At 41.1% G+C, this 18,684-nt stretch overlaps 1 protein-coding gene across 8 annotated transcripts in view; it reads left to right on the top strand.

The window, feature by feature from the left end:
* LOC122556778 (F-box/WD repeat-containing protein 11) overlaps positions 1 to 18,684 on the top strand; it is a 177,038-nt gene that overhangs the window by 99,054 nt on the left and 59,300 nt on the right. For 4 of the 8 annotated variants that reach the window (XM_043703932.1, XM_043703930.1, XM_043703933.1 and 1 more), the window contains one exon: positions 4,364 to 4,586. In XM_043703932.1, the coding sequence (XP_043559867.1) occupies positions 4,364 to 4,586 (223 nt within the window). Of the gene's footprint in view, positions 1 to 1,824; positions 1,953 to 4,363; positions 4,587 to 18,684 lie in introns of all 8 variants that reach the window. The other 4 variants (XM_043703936.1, XM_043703935.1, XM_043703937.1 and 1 more) reach the window with 2 other exon arrangements.

Raw genomic sequence — 18,684 nt, 5'->3', positions numbered from 1 at the left:
GTTTTCCCGGGAGCGTCGGAGGCTGAGGGGTGACCTTATAGAGGTTTACAAAATTATGAGGGGCATGGATAGGATAAATAGGCAAAGTCGTTTCCCTGGGATCGGGGAGTCCAGAACTAGAGGGCATAGATTTAGGGTGAGAGGGGAAAGATATAACAGAGAGCTAAGGGGCAACATTTTCACGCAGAGGGTGGTACGTATATGGAATGAGCTGCCAGAGGATGTGGTGAAGGCTGGTACAATTGCAACATTTAAGAGGCATTTGGATGGGTATATGAATAGGAAGGGTTTGGAGGGATATGGACCGGGTGCTGGCAGGTGGGCCTAGATTGGGTTGGGATATCTGGTCGGCGTGGACGGGTTGGACCATCTCTATGACTCCCAAAAGAGGTACAGAATGAAGATAATAAAGAATATAGCACGCTGTGTCCCACTTTTTCATCAAGCATTTCCAGTCAATGCTATCAATCCTATATCACGGCTTATTAAATTGGATCTGTGTTCATAGCTCATTTCCCTCTCTTTTTTCTCCACGTCCATCGATGTGCAGTTGAGATATGGTAATGGCTGTGTGATAATGCAATGTGGCTTTTTTGATAGCGGCCTCAACCAAACTCCCTGATTTCTAATACTTACTTGGATAAGGACAGCAAACGCATTGTAACTCCAAGCCCTAACTTGGAAGCATCCTGCTATTATTCCGGTCTGTAGATCAAAACCTGAAAACTCTCTACCTTGCAACATTCTGGACGTGCCTCCACTGCGTGAGCTGCAGAGGTTCTGCAGTGTGCTCACCACCACCTTTTGAGGGGCACCTAGGGATTGGTAATACAGGATGTCAGGAATGAGCGGATTGCCTTACGAAAGCCTAGGTAGACTAGGCCTATATCCTCTGGAGGTTAGAAGAGCCTGTGGAGGGGAGCTAAGTTGAAACATATAGAACCCTGAAATGATTGGACAAGGTGGATGTGGAATGGATGTTTCTTCTTCTGGGAGAGTTTAGAATAGGGTTAATTGTTTAAAAATTGAGGTTTGCTATTTAAGCCCTTTTGTGTTTTGCTAAGAATTGACAGTCTTTGGAATTCCCTTCCTCAAAGGTAGTAGTGCAGAATCTCCAAATTTTAAGGTAGAGGTAAATAGAATTTTGATTCCCAAGGGGATGAAAAATCATTAGGGATATGCAGGAATGCAGAGTTGAGGTTAGTCAGATCAACCATGATCTTACTGAATGATGGAGAAGAATCTAAGGGCCAAGTGGCCTACTCTTGTTTATGTATTAACCAGCAAAACCCTGCTGAAAATAAACCAAATAATTTTTCCTTGGTCTTAACCTTTTTCAAGTTTGTTATGAAAGAATGACCCAAATTTAACATTGTTTGGGCTTCGTGCAGTACTTTTTCTTGCTTCTGTTTAGACTTTTGTTCTTTCCTTTGGACAAGCTTGATATCTTGGGTTAAGCACCAACCACAGATTTGTCATTTCCTTTGCATTGCACCTGCTGTCCAATTTTGTTTAAATGAGGTAGAGAGAAGCCAGTGGTACTAGACGTGGCTATAAGGGAGCATGCAACTTACCCACATCCATGTTAATACAGATTCAAACTTGACAGGTCTTAGTTAAAAGGCAGCCTCTCTAATTCGATACAGTGACAAAAGGTGATGTGCCCACTGTTGTGAAGGAGGCAGAAACCACTCATATGTTTTGTCCTGTGAAAAAACCTGCTCATTGTTTATTTGACAGTATTGTGTACTGTGCCCTGCTTTCTGTCCATGGTGCTGCTAACTTCTCCATAAACTTAGAAAATGTTTCTTTTTCTCCATTTAGTTTTGTTTCTTTCTGTGCTGAAGATGAAGGGTGGTGATGTCAGGGCGTGGAAGTCTTCCATGGTACCTTCTGACTGCATCAAACTGACCAGATCCAGACCAAGCTGTGCATATATCTGACCTGATGAGGTGTCTCCATTCCAGCCTCAATAGATGCCTCCAGCATAATTGTAGCACTGAAGCTACTGTGCCTAAACCTATTTGCTCTGGTCACCAGTGGTTTTTTTTGTTAGTTCAAGTGGTATTAGGTGTTTGTTGTATAAGATAATGTACACTTTGTAGTTTGGCCCTCTATCAACAAATCGCAAAATTTGGTTTCAGGCTGGAGGAACCTACCAGTAAAAGGTGGTGTATGGGGTCCCATATAATCGCAACATGAGCAATCTTGCCGTTTTTGTTCAGAATTTGAACCTGGACAGACTGCACCAAAATCTATAAGATAGCCTTGGTGCTGGGATCAAGGGAGCAGAAATAGATTGTTCGGTTCCTATTCAGTATTCACAGGTGATCTGTGCGTTAACTCCATTATTCTAAATCTTTTCCGTCTCTCTCATCTTTCAAACTATTGTCTGTATCAGTTTCATGATCTCAAATTGGCCCATCATCAGCAACCTTTTAGGAGTTACAGATTCCTGTTACCCAATGCATGAAAAGTGCTTCATGCTTTCACTTCTAAATAGCATAGTTGTACAGCACAGAAACAGACCCTTCAGTCCAACTGGTCCATGCCGATCAGATATCCTAAATTGATCTAGTCCCATTTGCCAGCGTTTGGCCCATATTCCTCTTAAACTCTCCTATTCATGTACCCATCCAGATGCCTTTTAAATGTTGTAATTGTACCTGTCTTCACTATCATCTCTGGTAGCTTGTTCCATTCACGCACCACTTTGTGTGGAAAAAGTTGCCCCTCAGGTCCCTTTTAAATCTTGCCCCTCTCACCTTAAACCTATACTCTCTAGTTTTGGACTGTTTTACCCCGGGAAAAAGACCCTGGTAGTCACCCTATCCATACTCCTCCTGCTTTGAGGGACCGACCAGGTTGCTCTAAAAAAAAAACACCCACATGGACTCTGGCCCTATGAACTCCATCTCCATAATGATAATGAGACCCAATATTGAAATCATGTCCCAACTCATTGCAAAAGTACCCCTCTCAAAGATCACATTTTGTACAATCCCTCCATAAATGTTTTTAGCCAATGCTTCAACTCAGACCAGGAGACCTTTTTTGCTCAAGCAATCCCTCAAGCAACACTTAATGAAAGGACACAGATGCAAACAAAGTGCATTGAGATGCAGAAATTGGTCTGTGGTACAGGAACCTGCACTCCTACCTGGCTTGCGAGCAAGTCTGCCTCTAATATTTGAGATGAGGTCTCCCTGTTCCTGATAGCCATCTGTATCTATACGATTTGAATCTTCCTATCTTTATGCATGCAAAGAATATCCGGCAACCTTCTAAACTTCCACTGACTCAGTGCCTTGCTGATTCAACTGTACTGTGTCAAACTGTTCAATATGAAGGAACAGATTCTGGTCATTAAATTTCTTTTCCCCCATCCTATTATTCTGAAGGCCTTAATTTGGTGGAGTCGTCTTCCATGAGGAAGAGAAATCAGATAATTCCTCCTGTGAACGTTATTCGCAATGAGCGTGCACAACCCCATTAGAACATTGTTTGACCATCATCCTGCACTCCTTCACTGTCCACAATGCACATCTATAAAAGGAGTCAGGCAATAATCAGAACACGGGGCCGTTGGCTAGCCCCACTCTAGAGCTGAGTGCATAATTTAGTGTTTGGGATATTGTGAAGTCACCACGCAAGTTTTGCTTTTTCAAGTGCAGAAGTAGGTAAGATAATTAATGTTGTCCTGACTGAGTCTGATTCTGATATTTCAATCTAATTTTCTGTACTGTGCGGTCTTGCCTCTACTGCTGCTTGACCTAGATTCCCGGTATAACACTATGGAGAGAGATACATGACCAAATCAATATCATGTCGGTGTCTTTGCCTCACTTAGGATGACTTGTTTGATGATTTGCTACTGTCGTGTTTTTTTCTTAAGTTAACACCTATAAGGCACCAAATGCACCAAATATAAATTTAGGTAGGATTTAATTTTTTTGCTTAAAGCTTATGTAGGCCAAGATTACAAAACTGATTTTAAAAACAATTTAGCATGTTTGCTTTGGCTATATTGCACTTACTTGATTTGTGATGTCTTTTGTGTTGTGCATGTTTTCTGGCAAGTAAATGTTTTGCAAAGAAAGAATTGCTGATTTATTGAGCTTAGCAGTCCTTGAGATGTCTAGAATATTTCCTAAAAGCCTGTGTGCTCTGACACATCTGAATGCTGCTTTCTTGCTTCTTTCTCTGCCCCGGCCACCTTTCCCAGCTATGTGCAGAAAGTCTGCTGCAGTGTTTTAAATGGTTTAGCATTGACATGTCTTTATTGATTTGGCCTGTAACTTGAATTCAAGTATCTATAATATTTCTGTTTCTTTTATTTCCTTTTCCGCTTTACCAAACCCAGATCACTAATGGGCCCCCTTCTATGATCGTCTCCAGAAAGCGACCCTCTGGGAACTACGAGAAAGAGAAGGATTTGTGTATTAAATATTTTGACCAGTGGTCTGAGTCCGATCAGGTGGAGTTCGTGGAGCACCTGATATCCCGGATGTGCCATTATCAGCATGGGCATATTAACTCCTATCTGAAACCAATGTTGCAACGGGACTTCATCACTGCTCTACCAGGTAGGAATCAACAATGTGCATGGGATAGGCTTAACCCTATCGTACATGAGCTGGGTGGGAGATTTCCTGGGTGTGGCCTTTTGATGTTCTTCTCTTTTTAAAGAAATAGAAACTTCAAAAACCAAGATGAAGGTCAAAAACCTAGAGCACAATTTGGTTTACAAAGCGTTAACTAGAAAAGTATGTTATGAAATGATCTCTCAGCATTACATGTATTGTTTCCAGTGAGGAGGGTCACTGGAGGAAAGGCTGAATGAAGGAGATGAGCTTAATCATTTTAAGAATACGGGGATGAAAGAATTTGAAAAACATATTGCAGGAAGAACATGTTGCTTGATACATTCAGGGCACTGATAGATGAAGGAGACTTTTCCACATTTGGTGGAAGAGCAGTGGCAATATTTGGTAAAAGCAAGAAGTGAGAAGTTGATAGAGAAGAAAAACTTTCAGGATGTGTTGTGTCCTGTAATGTACAAGCAATCCACTGTGCTTCTGACGTGACTTGGATAACACTATGCTAATATGCAATAAATTCTAGTTTGTCACATTTTGAGAAATTGACCGTTGGTTTTTAAAGCATGTGTGAGCTTCATTTTAAAAACAAATTCCCAAAGCATCAGAAGATTGAGATAGATAAAATCTTACTTAAAGACTCCCGCTTTGGTAATCCAATTTTTATAATGGCTTTTGACGAGCATTTTTATTAAATTGACAGCTGGAAGATAAGGTGAATGAAGTAGTGGTTAGTTGAAGCTAAGCTTTGGGTTTGAAAGCCTGAATATCATTAACAAGCAACTTTTTTTTTATTTTGTGATACTTAAATATTGGGCTCAGAACATCACTCAGCATATAGTGTGTGCTAGTATGAGCCCTTCAATTTGAGCTGCCTATTTCAACATCATTAAAAATTCATCGAACACCAGGTTATAGTCTAACAGGTTCATTTGGAAGTGCAGTACTAGTTTTCAGAGTGCTGCTGCAGCAGTGCTCCAAAAGCTAGTGCTTCCAAATAAACCTATTGGGCTATAACTTGGTGTTGTGATTCTTAATTTTGGCAGCTCCAGTCCAACACTGGCACCTCCAAATCATAATTCACCATCATTTCACTGTCCTTTACTTGTTTTTAATTCCTTCTCAAATTCTTGTCCAATTCCCTTTTCAATTTTGTTTTTGGTCTTGATTGAGTGGCCACTTGTGGTGAGGCTTCTAAGTATTTTCTATGAAATATTTCATTTGTTTATTTGTTTTTTTTATTCATGGCGATGTGGGTGTCGCTGGCTAGGCCAGCATTTATTGCTCATCCTTAATTGCCCACAGGGCAATTGAGAGTCAGCATTTTGCTGTGGGTCTGGAGTCACATGTAGGCCAGACCAGTAAGGATGGCAGTTTCCTTCATTCAAGGACATTATTGAAGCAGATGGATTTTTCTGACAATCAAGAATGGATTTATGGTTATCATTAGACTCTTAATTTCCATTTTTTTTTATTCCACGGTAGAATTTGAGCCCAGGATCCCAGAACATAACCTGGGTCTCTAAATTACCAGTCCATCGATAATACCACAAGACCGCCACCATTCCTTTAATAATGCTGCTTAAAGGTATTTATGGTTAACTGATGGTTTAATATCAGGTTTTGACATTGTACATTGTAATGGTTTAACTTTGATACCCCTGAAATTATGGGCCTGATTTAATTTTAGCACGTCATTATTGAGCAGTCTTCCTTATTGTGCTGGCTGTGGAAGATGTTTGTTTCATCTCTGAACAAAGCTTCCAGAATCATAATAAAAATACCCAGCAATTAGTGCCTTTTGGCATTTTATGATTTTGATGAAGACTTTGCTTTTAGGATTATGCTACTAAACCCTGTAGTCTGGAAACAGAACTGCAGGGCCACTTCTCTGGACAACCATCACATCAATTGCAAAGTGCTTAAACGTTTATGCATTACTTTCTTTTTAAAAGCTTATTAAAGTCAGAACTGTCATTTTAAATAAACACTGAAATAGAAAAATGGCAGATCCGTTATCAACTCCAGGTCAGTTCCAGACAGCACAGGTTAAAAATTTCAAGCCTGTCCTCTATAGCACACCAGTGAAGTGACATTTCCTAAACTTGGTCCCTAGGCCATTTCACGGTCAGGGAAAGATTTGTGCCATACAGTCCGACCTAAGAAAGTGGACTAATTCTGTCCAGGACTTGTTTCGTATACAGCCTTTGTGGTCAACAGGGTGAGGAGATGTTCTTCCCATTAGCCTCAGTTTGAATTAGCTCCAGTTCCCAGAGATGAAAGACCCATATCTACACCACAACACCTTGTTTCCTAGTTTTTCATTTCATGACCGTGTGTGGTTCTAATGATATGTTGGTGTCAAAGGAAGGTCAGAGTTATAAAATAGTAAACTTCCTGAAAGTCTGACCATTTTTCTGATAAAACACATACAACATGCGTTGTGACCTTTTAACAGTTTGTGCTGTCAAAGGACATTTACAATTTTGGTTTCGACAGTCACAAATATAATTCCAGTTCATCTAAAATTCTTCATGTTGTACCATGCTCTTCATGTAATTCTTATTATTTTTCCCCTCAAATGGTTTCCACTGGCTACAATAACTACTGATTTATTATAGGCCAGTAACACACTTTCATTCATGGGACATGGGTGTTGCTGGCAGCCAGTATTTATTGCTCATTCCTAATTGCCATTGAGAAGCTGGTTGTACGATATGTTCTTGAACCACTGCATTCCTTTTGGAGTATTATTGGAGCTGCACTCATCCAGGCAAGTGGACAGTATTTATCACTTTCCTCATTTGTGCCTTTTTGAAGCTGGTCAGGCTTTGGGGAACCAAGTGGAGTTACTTTCTGCAAGATTCCTAGCCTGTGACCTGCTCTTCATGAAATCCTTATGGTGCGGAAGCAGGCTATTCAGCCCATCAAGTCCACAACCCTCAGAAGAGCATCACACCCAGCCCCATGCCCCTACCCTATCCTTGTAACCCTGCATTTCCCATGGCCAATCTACCTAATCTGCACATCTTTGGACTGTGGGAGGAAACTCATTCAGACACAGGGAGAATGTGCAAACTCCACACAAACAGTCGCCTGAGGGCGGAATTGAACCCGGGTCTCTGATGCTGTACCACATCAGTGCTAACCACTGAGCCACCGTGCTGCCCCTTGTAGGCACTGTATTTGTACGGTGGGTCCAGTTGAGTTTCTGGTCAATGGTACCCCTCAGGATGTTGATAGCAGGAGATTCAGTGATGGTAACACTGGGTGGTCAAGGGGTGGTGGTTAGGTTGTCTCTAATTGGCGATGGTCATTGCCTGACACTTTTGTGGTGCAAATGTTACTTGTCACTTGTTAGTTCAAACCTGGATATTGTCCTGGTCCTGCTGCATTTGAACATTGACTGCTTCAGTGTCTGAGGAGTCACGGATGGTGCTGAAGATTGTGCATTAAACAGTGAACATCCCTACTACTTGCTTTATGATGGAGAGAAGATCATTTGTGAAGCAACAGAAGATGTTTGGGTTGAGGGAACACTTGAGATGTCTTGGAACTCAGGTGACTGACTTCTTTAAAAAAAAATGCAAGCATTTTCCTATGAGTTAGGAATGATTCTTTTTGACTGTACCTTTGCTTGTGGCTCCATGATGATGCCATACTTTGTCAAGTGTGGCTTTGGTGTCAAGACAGTCACTCGCATCTCACCTCTGGACTTCAGTTCTTGTGTCCAAATTTGAATTAAAGTTATAAAGAGGTCAAGAGCTGAGTGGTTTGGTGGAACCCAAACCAAATTTCAAATAAGCAAGTGCTGCTTGATGTCACTGCTGACACTATCCATCACTTTCCTGATGATTGAGAATAAACTGATGGGATGGTATTTGGTTGGGTTGGATTCATCCTGCTGTTTGTGTACAGAACAAATCTGGACATTTTTGTGCATTGTAGGATAGATGCTGGTGTTGTCTGTGCAAGAACATCTTGATTAGACAGTGTGGCAAAGTCTGAAGCACGAGTCTTAAACTATGGCCAGAATGTTATCAGGGTGCATAGCCTCACCATATCCACTGCCTCCGACTACTTTGATATCATGTGGTGGAGTGAAATGAATTGGTTTGAAGACTGGTATCCATGATGTTGGGGGAATCACTGGAGGAGGCAGAGATGGGCCATCTACTCTATTTCTGGCTTCAAGATTATTGAGAGTGCTTCAGCCTCCTCTTTTATACTGATGTGCTCTATTCCCCCACCATTGAGGATAATGTGTGCTGCCACCTCTTCCAGTGAATTGTTTAATTCTCCCATCACATTCACGACTGGATGTGGTAGGACTGCAGAACTTGCATCTGATCCGTTAATTATTGAATCATTTAGCTCTTTTGCTGCCTATGCTGTTTGGCATACTGATGCTTAATTGTTGAAAAATGAAATATGCTGGAAAAGCTCAGCATGTCTGGCCGCATCTGTGGAGAGAAATCGGAGTTAATGTTTTGGGTCAAGTGACCCTTCCTCAAAGCTCACCTAAGCGTTTGCAGCAATTTCAATTTTTGTTTCTGATTTACAGCATTCACAGTTCTTTCAGTTTATATTTAGTGTTGTTTGGTAGCTTTACCAGATTGACACTTCATTTTTTTAGGTATGCCTGATGCTGCTTGTGGCATGCACTCTGCACTTCATTGAGCCAGGGTTAACCAAGAGATTCCAGATTGTGCTGGAGTACATAGAAAATAGGTGCAGCAGTAGGCCATTTGGCCCTTCAAGCTAACACTGTCGTTCAATACAATCATGGCTGATCACGCAATCTCAGTATCCCATTTCCACAGTCTCCCCATACTCCTTGATCCCTTTAGCCGCAAGGGTCCACATCCAGTTCTCTCTCTACTATATCTAATGAACTGGCCCTAACAGCTTCCTGTGGGAGAGAATTCCACAGGTTCACAAGTCTCCGAGTGAAGAAGTCCCCTCATCTCGGTCCTGAATGGCTTTTGACTTTGACTAATTCTTAGACGGTGACTCTTAGATCTCGATTTCCCCAACATCGGGGACCTTCTTGCATCTAGCCTGTCCAGTCCCATCAGGATTTTGTGTTTCTGAGATGTCCCCTCCTTCTTCTAAAATTCAGTCAATACAAACCCATTTGATCCAGTCTTTCCTTGTATGTCAGTCCTGCCATCAGGGAATCAGTCTGGTGAACCTTCGCTGGACTCCCTCAACAGCAAGAATGTCCTTCCTCAGACTGAGACCAAAGCTGCACACAATAATCAAGGTGTGGCATCACCAAGGTCCTGTATAACTGCAGCAAGACATCCATACTCCGATACTCAAATCCTCTTGCTATGAAGGGCAGCATGCCATTAGCTTTCCTCGCTGCCTGCTGCACCTGCATGGCAACCTTCAGCGACTATTCCACCGTGACACCCAGGTCTTGTTACACTATCTTTTCCTAAACAACCACCATTCAGATAATAATCTGTCTTCCGGTATCTGTGATCAAAGTGGGTAACCTCACATTTATCCACATTATATTGCATTTGCCAGGTATTTGCCCACTCAGCCAGTCTGTCCAAGTCACCCTGTAGCCTCTTAGCATCCTCCTCACAGCACGCACTGCCACCCAGCTTAGTGTCATCTGCAAATTTGGAGATATTGCATTCAGTTCCTTCATCCAAATCATTAATGTTTGATTGTGAACAGCTGAGGTCCCTGTACTGAACCATGTGGTATCCCACTTGTCACTGCCTGCCACTCTGAAGAGGACACGTTTATTTCAACTGTCTGCTTCCTGTCTGCCAATCTGTTCTTTATCCATGTCAATACATTATTTCTGATGCCATGAACTTTAATTTTCCTTACTAATCTCTTATGTGGAACCTCGTACGATTCTGCCCCTGCTTTGATGCCCACAACACTTTTCTGATGCCTTGTTTTGAGCTGCTAGATTTGTTTGATATCTATCCTTTTAGCACAATGATAATGTCACCCAGCACAATGGAGTGTATCCTCACTGAAGATGGGACTTGTACTGTTCACAATGTTCCCTCTAGCTACAATTCTACTTTGTGATAACACATTTCTTAATTGTATTGCTGGATGTTTCTTCACCATCGTTTTGTAAGAAAACCTCTCACCTGTTGGTTTATGTCCCAGTGACAACTGACTGGAATTGTGGACTCGATGAGCAGAGAGCTTGTCCAGTTGAGGCTGCACTTTTCTAAAGACCCAGAAGGTGGCAGCATTAGCTGATAGTTCAACCTGAACCAGCCTTTTAAATTTTTCATTCATCTCCTGCCATGGAAAGGAATGATATTACTAGGCTTGGGCTTAAGCTGGTATGCACGATGGAATCTCCAGAACCTTCCAGCTTAATATTCACCACAACATATGGGATTCCTGTCTTCTGCAAGGAGCTCTGTTGAATTAACTTCATTTGGAGTGTAGTGTGAGGCTAGTTACTTGCTTTGACTGGACAGGGCTGGAATAACAAATGAAAGCCACATTTGAGCTGATTGTAGCACACCCACATCTGGGTTCAACTGGCTGCTTTATCCCTTCCCCACCCATAAGAAAACAAATTAAATATTTTAGAACATCATAAAAGTGCATCGTAGCTCAGGCAGTTCGTCTATAGAGGGCGCAGTCAACAGAATTAAAAATGATCATGTCCTGGATTTCAATGTGGCAAGTTGATTGTATGTGATGCAAACCCTTGCTTTAACCAGCCTTCTCCCATTTCCCTAGTTTTTTCCCCCAAATAGATACTCTTGAATCACTAAGCGTTTCTTTGCTGGTTAGTGGCATAGCATTGTGTCAGGCTGATCTAATGGTCAAAATGGACCTGAACCTCCCTCAGCTCCCCTTGGTTCAGCTCATGTCAACCAGGACTGCAGTATTATGGACAAGCAGATGGCCCCACAGATGTTGGATTGAGCATTTGGTATGAAGCAAGGTGCCATGCAGCCGCCTTATGTTCTCAAATGGCGGCGCCTGCACACTTACCATCTTGATGCGTTTGGGCTTATGGAATATTTACTCCACTGTGTTGGAGCATTGACATTAAGCAAATATTCTCGAAGGAAAACGGGTGACTAGCCAGAATAAGCATCCGCATGTGAAATATTTTATATCAATGGAAACATTTCTGATGTTGAATATTAAGAGTGGGACTAGAGAAACATTTAGAACCATAGAACATTTCTTAAATTACTACATTTCCTGTATATATAAACTGAAATATTGTGAACTGTTTTCTTGGGTAAGGAAAAGACTTGCTACTGCTGTGTTCACAGGGCTTTTCTTCAGGCTGCGCATATTTTTGTTTTTAAAAAAACCTTTATATTGCTTCAATCAAAAACTGGTAAGTTAGGAGTGTACATTGAAGCTGAACAGAGATTTTTCATCCCAGGGTTGATCAAAGACTGCCATAAAAAGGGCCATGTATAGCAGGGTAGTGGTAATGTTGCACTACTAGTAATTTAGAGCACCTCCAATAATCCAAGGAACGTAGTTTTAAATTCCTCTGGCATATTAGAATTAATTTTTAAAATATTAATACATTGATAAATCTGATCATGAAAACTAGTATTGGTACAAGTGACAGTGTCATAAAACCCAGCTGGTTCACTGATATCCTTCAAGGAGCGAAACCTTCCTTCCTCCTGTCTGGCCTATATGTGACTCTGGTTGAATGCACACCAATATAGTTAGTTCTTAATTGCCCTCTGAAGTGTTACAACAATAAATGTTAGCCTTGCCTGTGAGCTCTCATCCTGAGAATGAATGAATGGCAAAGAAAGCAGGCCATTAGGTGCATTTCCTGGGGGGGGGGGGGGGGGGGGGGGGGGGGGGAGAAAAAACAATGGAATTGATCTGTTGCAATAAAGGGAACATTTGTCTAGTTGCTTTTTCCTGTTCCGAGAGATGTTTTATGACTTGCAAACTTTCCATCTTGATCAAGCTGTGGCATAGCCGAGAGAAGCTGTTCAAGCTACATTCAGCACTGCCTGTATCTTTAAGAAGAAACATGGTGCTGACTGCAGTGGATCGCTTTTTGAGGATTGTTGGATAATAGAGGTAACAATTATCTGCATGGACCATTTCCAAAATGAAAACCTTTTGTATTCAGGTGGGCCTTGATTCAAAACCCAAAACCACCTGATAGTTGCCATTAAATTCAATAGGTAAAATTCGAGGAGCTTTACTCTACATTCACTGTCAATGTTTGGGAGCTCTTTAGGTCAATGTAAAGTCGTTGAAATAGAAAATTATTCCAATTTCATCTGTGACATTTCTTGATTTGTGGCCATTTAATTTTCTTGATGGATGTTGCTAGGCACTTCACAGTGAGTACTAGGTAGAAATAAGAATTCTTAATCGCATTTTTGTTTGCTGTCTTGGACTTTGACTGGTTGCATCAAAGGATGGAGTGGCATTTTCACTGCAGTGCCATCAGTCAATGTGAGTAGCTTCAGGCAAGAATATCTAACCTGCATTTCCATGGCACTCACTTTACTCCTCAAAACATAGGCCTTTGGTTCTATTTACATTTGATTTTTATTTCTCAGCTTGTCCTGTTATTGAATTTTTTGGGGTTGGACAAGGCTGATCCTATTCACAAATGGTTTGCATTTGGGAACTGGACACCATTAGGTGCCTGTGGATGTAAAAGATCCTGTGATTCTTTTTCACAGAGGAGAGAAATTTCTTCCTGGTGCCTTTCAAATTTTGATCTCTCAATAAACATAGCAAGAAAACCAGTTATCTTTTGTGGGAGCTTGCTGTGTTGGCTGCATGTGCTTCCTACATTCCAACAGAAATGACATTTCAAAGGTACTGAATTGGTTGTAAAGCACTTTAACACATCTATAAATGCAAGTCTTTATCCTCTATTGACATCAGTAGCTCAAACTACTTTCATGTAATATAAATGGGAATTATAGCATTGTGTTGTTTTATGGGTGTGGCTTTTGCCACCAAAATCTTGGGTATCTCTGGTTTCAGGCAGCAGAATGTATGCAAAGGGCTTAACATTAGAAAGGAGTTTCTTGTGGTTGAAATAATAATGTTTCTGCGTGTTTGCTTGGTCACGTTGCTTCAGTTCTGTTTGTTCCCAGTAAAAGATTTGTTTTAATAGTTAGTTCTCATTGTGGTACAGCTAATGTCTGAGCTGTGACTTCGAGTCATCGAGATGTACAGCACGGAAACAGACCCTTCAGTTTAACTCGTCCATGCCGACCAGATATTCTAACCTAATCTAGCCCCATTTGCCCCATTTCCCAGTAAACCCTTCTTATTCATAGACCCATCCAGATGCCTTTTAAATGCTGAAATTGTACCAGCCTCCACCACTTCCTCTGGCAGCTCATTCCATGCACACACCACCCTCTGCGTGAAAAAGTTGTCCCATAGGTCTCTTTTATATCTTTCCCCTCTCATCCTAAACCTATGCCCTCTAGTTCTGACTCCCCCACACCTCAGGGAAAAGACCTTGTCTGTTTATCCTATCCATGCCCCTCATGATTTTATAAACCTCTATAACATCACCCCTCAGCCTCCGACGCTCCAGGGCAAACAGCCCCAGCCTATTCAGCCTCATCCTATAGCTCAAACCCTCCAACCCTGGCAACATCCTTGTAAATCTTTGTTGAACCCTTTCAAATTTCACAACATCCTCCCAACAGGAAGGAGACCAGAATTGCAAGCAATATTCCAAAAGTGGTCTAACTAATGCAACATGACCTCCCAACACCTATACTGAATGCTCTGAATCAATAAAGGAAAGCATACTAAATGCTGCCTTCACCATCCTATCTACCTGCAACTCTACTTTCAAGGCACTATGAACCTGCACTCCAAGGTCTCTTTGTTCAGCAACACTCCCCAGGACCTTACCATTAAGTGTATAAGTCCCGCTTAGCAAGATTTAATAGCAAGCCATCAATGAGTTACTGCTCATGGCAAATTTCATCAAGGTATTCGATCGCCTCCCTGTACAAGTACATCATTAGCTACTGGGATCAAAATTGAAATCTTATAGTGCCTTGTGTTTTTTTCTCTAGTACATTTTCTCTGCTCCTGTTCATGATCTTCGATTTCTCCCTCTTATATAGGTTGCATTCTATATCTGCTTTGTAGCTTGTTTCTTCCAATTTGAAAACAGATACAAAGCACTTTGTTAGTGTCTCCACAATTTTCTCATCTGTGATAATGTCTCCTGTCTCTGCCTCCAAGGGAACCATCAGTTACTTTTACTGCTCTCCTTTTATATACATGTAAAAACCCTTACAATCCATTTTTATGTTCCTTGCCATCTTGCACTACTTTTCCCATTTTATCCTTGTTCTGGTTATCTGGTGATATCTAAAGCTCTCCTAAAATTCAGGATTCTCACTGTTCTTCTCAATATTATAAATAAGTTGTTTCTTTTAATGCTCTCTTTAACTTCTTGAGCAAGCCATAGATGAATCTTACTGAAACTGTTAGCGTCTTTAACAACCTCGTACCTATATAATTTTTTTTTGTTTATGTTTAGGTTTCTTGTTTGTGACTGGAGTATGTCACACTCAAACTTGAAATGGAATTTAAATGTATTTTGATCACTCTCGCCAAGAGAAACATTTACAACAAAATTACAAACTAAACCCATCTCAATGTACTGAACTAAATCTAAAATATGTTGTCTGTGTTTTTCAATGTGTTCTAGGCAATTGTCACGCAAGTGTTCTGCAGACTCTTATTCCACACCACCTTGGCCAATTTCCTTTGTTCAGTCTATAAGATTTAAATCTCCCGCGAGTATAACGTTGCCTTTGTTTCAAGCTCCTGTTACTTCTTGCTAATGCTCTGTCTCTAGTAGCATAACCACTGTTAGGGGAAATGATAAATTATTGCCATACTTATTTTCTGCCTCACGTCCTGGGTTGTGATGCCTCTTACCATTTAAATACCAGTGATTTTCTAAGTGTCTTACAAGAGATGGCCATTTGGGTAAGACTTCAGATACTGTACTCATACTGCAAAAGAAGGCAACAATGTCAGAGAGGTTCATCCTGATGATTAGTTTGGACGTGATTCAAAGCCTAATTTGCAGCATTATTTAAATGAGTGAATAATGGCCCACCTTGCTTGAAACTCCATTTCTACAGCCAGTAGATGGAGTTATTGAGGTATTCTGTGATGTTGTAACTTACATAAAAGTCAATGATAGATATGTCCTTGGGAAGTTTTGCTGGTACAATCACGGCCCACTTATACTTTTCCCCTCCAGGATAGGTCTACTCCAGCTTCTAACTCCTACATTTTCTCCTTATTTGACCAATAAAAGTGGCAACCAAATAAATGACACCATTGATGCTCATAGGTTCCCCGTCAGTGAGTTTTAGTTAATGGGTTCCCGTTACGTTCCTCAAAATAATCTGGAAAATTTCTGTTTTTCTGCACTGCTGCAAAACATTTTGCATTTCAAAGCTTCAGAGGTGGCAGAGTGCTTAGGTCATTACCATGTCAGCTAAATAAAATCAAATTATAATTAATTTTGTATGTCTGTAGTGTCCCTTTTATAGTGAAAAATGTACACAAACTCCTTTTCAGCTGGAGAGCTTTTAAATTTTGCACTTTTTTCTCAATTTAAGTGCTGTTATACTTATTTCAAGGCATCTAATTTCCATGTAATGTAATTGGGCATTTTATATTTAAAGGGCCAAACTGGCATTGTTACAGCTGAAGATTTGGTTCCTGAATGTTGTATTGCTCCACTGGTGCCCGGATTGGGACTATCACTTCATAGCACACTGAAAGGGGTAGGATTGAGGTCGTGGTCCATATCGGTGCTAACAAAAGAGATAAAAAGGAGGATGTGGACCTACAAGTTGATTTTAAGTAGCTGGATAGGAGAGTACTAGAAGCGCTTCATTGGTAATCTCTGGATCGCCCCCAGGTCCCCACACTGGTGAATACAAAAACAGGAAGTTAGAACAGATGCCTGTGGCTAGAGAACCAATGTAGAAGGAAGAGCTTTTTAATGTTTGGGTTCAAATCAGAAGGAGTGGTTTCCGTATAGGCTGGATGAGTTGTACTTTATATATTCATTCACAAGATGTGGTGTCGCTGGCTAGGCTAGCATACATTGCCTGTCCTTAATTGCCCAGAGGGTAGTTAAGAGTAATCCACATTGCTGTGGGTCTGGAGTCATATATAGGCCAGACCAGGTAATCTAAATTAGTGAAACAGATGGGTTTTTCAGGCAATTGATGATGTCACGATCGTCGTTAGATCCTTGATTCCAGATTTTTAATGAATTCACATTTCACGATGTGCCAGATTCTAACCAGTGTCCCCAGAACATTACCTGGGTCTCTGAATTAATATTCTTGCAATTAATATCGCTCTGCCATCACCTCCCCTTCAATAGAGACAGTGCTGTGACTTTGTGGTATATTATGCTGCTATTGTTGAACTTGGCCGAGGGTTGGTAAGTAGGGTGTAGCATTGGAAAGGACAAATATGATACACAAGAGGCATATAGATCAGAATAGAAAAACTGCAAGGTGTTGTGAGGTCAGAAGTAGGAATGCTGTAAGGTTTAAACTGTGTTGCAGAATATCTGTCTAGATTCTTGATGTATAATAAGATTAATGAACTGTAGGCACAGAAAAAGGGACTGAACAGAGAACACTGTCAAGGACACTAACAGCATTCCAGTACTAAATAATCAAGGCGCTACAGAAATGAGGAAATAATTGCAATATCCATCACTAAAGAAAAAGTACAAGGGAAACTAATGGGACTAAAGGCAGACAAGCCCCCTGGAACTGATGAGTTAGACCACAAGGCATAGGAATAGGACTAAGCAATTTAGCTCATTGAGTCTGCACTGTCATCCAGTGAGACAACAGCTGATCTGTTAATTGTCAACTCCACTTGCATTCTGGAATTTAAAGGGGGTATTACAGAGATAATTGATGCACTGGTGATAATCTTTCAAAACTCTTTAGATTCTGTATCAGTCCCAGTCAGTTGGCAAACACTCCCTGTGACATACTTAATTAACTGAGGAGAGGAGGTAAAAAAGAACAGGAAACTATAGACCTGATAGCTTGACATCTGTCATTGGAAAAATGTTTGAGTCTGTTTACAGCATTTTTGAAAATATATTCCTTTTATCAAGCGGAATCAGCATGTCTTTAAGAAAGAGCAATCATGCCTGACAAAAATATTAGAATTCTTTGCTGAAATAACAAAATGGATAGATAATGGGGAACCAATATGTATTATATATTTGGATTTCTAAAAAGCATTTATGAAAGTACCACACGTAAAGCGACTTAAGAGCCCCGTAGTGTTGTTGATAATATATTAGCACGGATAGAGGATTGGTTAAAGTTGATGGAAGATAGTTAGGTTAAGGGGGGAGGGGGCATTTTCAGAATGTGGTGCTTCTGCATGAAACACAGCTAGCAAACAGGTTCAACAGGTAATTAGGAAGGCATAATGGTATGTTGGTCCTTATATCAAGGGAGTCAGAGTATAAGAGCAATGTGAGCATTTTTTGATTAGATTAGATTTCCTACAGTGTGGAAACAGGTCCTTCGGCCCAACCAGTCCACACCGACCCTCCGAAGAGTAATCCACCCAGACCCATTTCCCTCTGACTAATGCACCTCACACTATGGGCAATTTAGCATGGCCAATTCACCTAGCCTGCACATCTTTGGAGTGTGGGAGGAAACTGGAGCACCCGGAGGAAACCCGTGCAGACACTGGGAGAATGTGTAAACTCCACACAGACAGTCACCCAAGGCTGGAATCAAACCTGGGACCCTGGTGCTGTGAGGCAGCAGTGCTAACCACTGAGCCACCACGCCGCCCCTAATTTTGGTCCCCTTATTTAAGGAAAGCTGTTATTTCATTGGAGGCAGTTTAGAGGAGTTAACCAGGGTCCCCAGTATGGAGGGATTGTCTTAACAACAAAGGTGAAATAGATTATGACTATTCACTGGGGTTTAGAAGGATGCGAGGTGATCTGACTGAAATGTATAGGATTCTTAAGGGACTTGACAGGGTCAACGCTGAGACAATGTTTCCTCTCCTG

Source organism: Chiloscyllium plagiosum, chromosome 14 (assembly GCF_004010195.1).
Source record: "Chiloscyllium plagiosum isolate BGI_BamShark_2017 chromosome 14, ASM401019v2, whole genome shotgun sequence".
In the NCBI taxonomy this organism is placed as follows: Eukaryota; Metazoa; Chordata; class Chondrichthyes; order Orectolobiformes; family Hemiscylliidae; genus Chiloscyllium; species Chiloscyllium plagiosum.
This window is presented reverse-complemented; position numbering and strand designations above follow the sequence as displayed.